At 36.7% G+C, this 5,999-nt stretch overlaps 1 protein-coding gene across 1 annotated transcript in view; it reads left to right on the top strand.

The window, feature by feature from the left end:
* Positions 1 to 4,320, top strand: part of LOC111869292 (cGMP-specific 3',5'-cyclic phosphodiesterase) — a 114,714-nt gene extending 110,394 nt beyond the window's left edge. The window contains exons 20-23 of the mRNA XM_023860691.2: positions 751 to 901; positions 2,115 to 2,188; positions 2,988 to 3,273; positions 3,606 to 4,320. Of these exons, the coding sequence (XP_023716459.1) occupies positions 751 to 901; positions 2,115 to 2,188; positions 2,988 to 3,273; positions 3,606 to 3,664 (570 nt within the window). The 3' untranslated portion in view covers positions 3,665 to 4,320. The remainder of the gene's footprint in view (positions 1 to 750; positions 902 to 2,114; positions 2,189 to 2,987; positions 3,274 to 3,605) is intronic.
* Positions 4,321 to 5,999: the final 1,679 nt, after the last annotated feature.

Below are 5,999 nucleotides of genomic sequence, written 5' to 3'. Positions count from 1 at the left end.
GTTACCGTGTCTCACGGTGTTGTCGCTTGCAGATTTACCTATACTTTTTCTTCAACCCTGAAGATGGGGGCGATACGTTCCTCCGAAACGTCGGTTAACACCACATATACACGGCGCCAAAGCCCAGAAGACTGCTTTCTTCATCCTCACTTAAATGTTTTTATGTGACATTGTTTTTAATTCTCTGAGTGTAACTGTGTTTCACAACCATGAAGAGCAACTGGTAAAATCAAGATAAGTGTTCTTGGATGTGATGCCATGTAACTTGGTAGACAGGTACCAATATTTTCAAGGAACCTACCTCCATCTTCAGAGTAAATTTCCTCTGAAATATTTTTTTCTTATCTAACACACTAGTATAGTGATGGTCTGTGGGTTGGATGGCCGGCATTCAATTCCCACCAGGGGAAAGAGATTTTTCTCTACTCTACAGTATCTATACTGCTCTGGAACCCACCCAGCCCCCTATGCAGTGGGTATGGGGAACTTTCCCAGGGATAAAGTGGCAGAGGTATGATGCTCACCACTCAAGAATGATGGTAGTATGTATACCTCCAGTCCCCCACGTCTTGATGTGCAGGGACAGATTTACCTTCTATCTACCAAACTACACAGTATCACATCCCATAGATACACCACTGTCAGAACCCTGAATCCTAAAACTAGTAAAATTAATATTTTATGTAACACACCTGCCTCTAGTCCACAATAATTTAAAGTAGATTCTTCCTTGTATGCAACTGCTTGCAGGTGCTTTCAGATACATTTCCGTGGATTCAGCCATTATATGATGGCTGCCTGGAAAACCGACGGAACTGGCAAGATTTGGCAGAAAAGGTTGAAATGGGCCTTACATGGATTGACCATGACACCATTGATAAGCCAGTTGAGGAATTTTCAGGTAAAATCCCACTCTTTTAATTGTATCGCATTTAAAGAATTAATTTCTTCTGCCTGACAAGTAACATCACAAGTGCCTTGATATTCCAGTTGATTTTCATTAAACTCATTCAGTGGAAAGGTCTTGGATAAATTAGTATTGGCAAAGACGGTGTAGCAGTAGCTCTCTAGATTTGTATTGCTCAAGTACCCAGTTCGAATCTTAGCCAGTCTGTCATATTTTGCAGATCTTCTCAGTCACTCCAAACAAATTCTGGGATAGTACCTTCAAACTGAACATGATAGCCTCTTTCCACACTCCTGTTAACTCACTAATCATTCACGTATCATGTACACAAATGTCAGAATTTTTTACTATGCTTTGACAAGCGTTTCTCTTCTGTATATGTTATAATAGTGATTCTTGAATTTATTCAGTTTATACAGCACCTGGACATCATGTTACCTGTTGTGCAGGATACCTTGAAAATTTACTTTTTTGTTTGTTCTTCAAACCAGGAACACTGTTAGTAGCAGAAATTATATCATATTACATCACTGTCTGTAAAACTCAACAAACTATAATTAAAAAAATATGTTGACAGTGATGATGATGATGATATACCAAGACTGCTAACAACAGAAACAATAACAAAGAATCATTAAATCACATCCAGCAGAGACCAAAGATAAGAAAATAAAAATTATGTAAGATATAGTGAGGAATGTGAAAGAAAAAGAGAAAACCCTATTCATTAAGTGTTTCTTTCTGATAAATTTGTATAAAACCGTTATTACTTGGTTTCAATGGCAGAACACCTGAACCTATTTCACTGAACACTTGTGTTCTACCAGAGCACAGTGTGGAAACCACCGCCTTATAGCATTGTATATGTTTACAGAAGGAAGAATCGTTATTTTCTGTTTCCTGTTTATATGTTTAGGCTATTCTTATTTTATTGTTGACAAAGCTCTGTATAGGAACTGTTTTTTCTTTTATAATTAACTTTGACATGTTCTACATCCTGTGGCATGTTTGTCAATAACGATCTATGGAACAAATAAAAAGTGAAAGTGAAAGTGAGTTTCAGCTTGAATTATTTGCCTCCAGGCTGTCTTTAATCCATACAACTTGCTTTTATAATATCATTACTTCTGAGAGAAAACTGCATGCAGTGCTTCCCTACATTGTGATATCATATGAATGGAATATTCACATCTTACTTTTCTTACAGCCAGCTCAGAACAACCCAAAGACATTGAGTTCACAGTGACAACACTCAATTGCACACACAGTACGGAGAAACGGGTATGTCCAAATTAACCAACAATAAAGATAATGTTTCAGAATAAAGCTGTGGGTCTCATTAGTTATGTGAAGAGTGATTTTAGCTGTCATAGACCGACTCTGTAGTCTAGTGGTCAGAGTTCCTGCCTACAGATCCGGAGGTCCCGGGTTCGATTCCCGGCGCTACTAGATTGTAGAGAAGTAGTGCATCTGGAACAGGGTCCACTCAGCCTCGTGAGGATAATTGGGGAAACAGCAGCTCCAGTCTAGAAAACCGAGATTAACGACCGTGGGGATCCATTGCGCTGACCACGTGACACCCTCTATGTGCAAAAAGTTAGCACTAACTTCGATGACAAACGGTGGTCGCTCGGTCAGTATAGTTCACTTGCGGACTACAGGCCACAGAGTTTGTTTTAGCAGTCATAGCACCATAGTAGTACATACAACCACATCACTGAATATTAATTAACTTGAAGGGTTCATTCATCAAATAATTCTGTAACCAAAACCATGGTTTATACCATTGAGTTTTATGTGATGTTTTTGTGGGTGCACAACTGAAAATCTGGTAGCAGTACATCACTGATTTGGAATTTTATAGAGGAAATAATAATCGTGAATCTAAATTGAGAGACGAAAGCCAATTCCTGTTTGTTCTGTTGAAATACTATTACTCTTAAGCTTCTTCATCAGCAGTTTCCTAGCAATTTAACTAAGAGGAATGAATGTGCTGTCTGAATTAAAGAGTTTAGAGAAATAAGCATAATATTTGGCCACAATTTTAGAGAACAATCACAAATTTATTTTGCATTTTCAGACCGGGACAGAGCCTCAGAGTAGTCACCAGTCTCGGAAAGCTAATGGAAGTGCGGGAAGTGTTGGAAGTACTGCCTTAGGAAGGTTCACAAGTCTGCGTAGGGGAAAGACAATAGGAAAGGCAGTGAGAGAGCGCTTAAGTAGCTCCTTGTATAGCAGTAGTAGTAGTGGCCGCAGTCAACAACAGGAAGCTGAGACTGTTCTTGTGCCAAGCATCCCACAGCTCAAGAGGAACAACAACAAACCAGTGACACAGTTACGCAAAGGGAAACAGAACAAAGCTAGAAGTAAGCTGTGTGCACTTTTATGAGGGTCTGTCACTCCAGACATCTGAGAAAAGTGCTCAAAATTAAAATACTTCATCAAGGTTTATATTGTTCTATGACTTATCTCTAACCTCAGTTTTTAGACATGGCAATGGAATATAATGTTTATGACAGCCAGACATACATAGGAAGCCTGAGGTATATTTTAGCATTCATTCATTCATTCATTCATTCATTCATTCATTCATTCACAAGAATTTTTCATCCCAATACAGAAGTGTTACTTTGCTTTGACATTTTTAAGGCTTTTGTTTAAAATATTCTGTGACTGGACTTGTTTCTCTAACCTGTAGGAACCCAGGAGTTATTACAAGCAACAAAGACCGTACAAACAAGTGCGAGTGCTTCGTGAAATCCAAGGGCAAGACATCAGTAGCAACTTGAGACCACTGCACTTGAACACAAACAGTGAATACCATAAACAATAGAAATTCACCTTATGTGTTGCTGAGAAGTGTTAATATGGTATGATACCTCTGGAATTGTGTCACAATTATTGTGAGTAGCATTGGAAAGTTTACAGAATCTATAGCTCTTACATATATTTTACTCATCTTTCAGGCAGATATCCAAAAGGCAGCTGGAAAAATAAGTTAAACAGAAATTATAATAATATTTCTGAAATTCTGTGTACACATGTTCCAGGGTTGAGAACATGGGGAATATAAAAATTAAGAACATTTGTTTAGTATTATAAACTACTACCAAACAAAATGTGTCTTCTTAGATGTGATGCCATGCAGTGAGTTAGGTGGGCATCTACATTTTTGAGGAACCTCTTGCCTCCATCTTCAGGACAGGAGGAAAGCTGTATTGAGAGAAGTGATACAGGGGAGGCAGGACCAGTACTGGGGCTAAATGCAAAACGGCAGGAGTGTGTAAAGTGAATGGGAACCTGTGGCCTCTAAAAGGGCCGAGTTCATGGATAGGAGAAATGTAAAGAAGATGAAGAAAGTAAAGAGACAGTGTATAAAATAAAATAATCTAATAAACAGCAGCATTATAAAAAATAAAATAAAATGAAAAAACAGCAATACAAAGCAGGCAAAAAGACAAAATAAAATTAAAATTTAAAGAGATAAGAATGCTAAATAAAATAAAAAATAGAATGTTTTCTCTGTCTACTTTCATCACCGTTTATAAGTCCACTCCCATTGATTTGTTCTTAGACCAAGTCCTTTTTTCCTTTCTATATATCACTGACCATCCCATGCAGCTTAATCTTTTACCCTGAAGACAGAGGCAGCAGGTTCCTCTAAAATGTTGTCACCTACCTACCAACCCACAATTGATCACATCCCAGGAGACACTAATCTTTATGGTCACTGCCGTGAGAACCTTAGTGTGGTATTAGGAAACAGGTCGATTTCTTCCACTCCAATGTTACGAGTAAATGGAAATTATGGAGTGTGGCAGCAGTTTGAAATAAGTTTTGTATCCTTTAATGACAATTTATTTTAAAGCATAAGCATCTTCTATTTATCGTCATATTTTTCTCAAACAGCAAAGTTAAACTCAAAATTACTGGGTTTTTGACTTTGTCCATGATCCAGTATTCTAAAAAACTAAAGAACACAATGTTTCAGATCGCTGGTTTAGTGATTGAGGTAGCTCTTTCTAAAGGACCCAACTGAGTAGGTATCTCCCCCCTCATCTGAGGATGGAAACAGATCCAGTTTCTGAAACATCGTGTTCTCTAGTTTTGGGGTTTTCTTTCGAATACCAGATGATGGGTAGAGCTCAAAAACCCAGTAATTCTAAGTGTTATACACAATCATCAGAACCCTTTAGAATCCACTAGCAAAGTGAAATGTTAATTGTCGCCATCACTGTCTAGCTAGGAACTACCATAATATTATAATGACAACAGGATTCTTGTGTGACAGTTACAGAGTTACTTTCCAAACATAGATGCAAGAAAATTCTAACTATTAATTTTAATCTTCAGCAATACTGTCAATTAGAAACAGACAAATTAAGATAGCATGTCTACTGCTATAATGGGACATCTCATTATGAAACAACATAATTCTGCTCTGACAACTTCTAACTGATAATTTATGTGAAAATAAAATATCCTTATACATTTTGAAATTTCAAGCTAACAGTCTTGGGTTTCAATCAGTAGAAACATTTATTTTCTAAATTAAATTTAGTACTGGAATGTATCACTTCAAAGAAATTTTGGGATGAACAATTTATTATACTCTCTTTTTATTAAATGCTACAAGCTAGATGTTGATGCTAACAAAAACTATAAATCGATAGTTATTTTGTACATGGACACAGCCTCTATTTACAAGAAAGTAAAATATACTTGAATTAAATATCTGTAATCAGACTTTATTTCATGCATCCTGTTGTGTCACAATATATAACTTTATTTTTCCATCACAACACAACAACTAAGGAGTATCTAGGTCAATACCCAGCTATGCCTCACTACATGTTTCGGCCGTTAACGGCCATCATCAGGTGAATACAAATCAACAAACATATACTATTGAACTGTGGTAAAATTAGATACAGTGACAAAAATAGTTAATTCTTTTGTGTAAAAATACAACGGTCATTTATATATAAACTGAACGTTATAACAAGATTAAAACAAGATATAAACAAGATTAAAATTGATGTTTTATAACATCTGATCAGTCGTATGTTTACTTTATAAGTTCCCTGGACAA

Source organism: Cryptotermes secundus, unplaced genomic scaffold (assembly GCF_002891405.2).
Source record: "Cryptotermes secundus unplaced genomic scaffold, Csec_1.0 scaffold124, whole genome shotgun sequence".
NCBI classification, from domain to species: Eukaryota; Metazoa; Arthropoda; class Insecta; order Blattodea; family Kalotermitidae; genus Cryptotermes; species Cryptotermes secundus.
The sequence above is the reverse complement of the archived record's forward strand: the minus strand, read 5'-3'. Positions and strand labels throughout refer to the sequence as shown.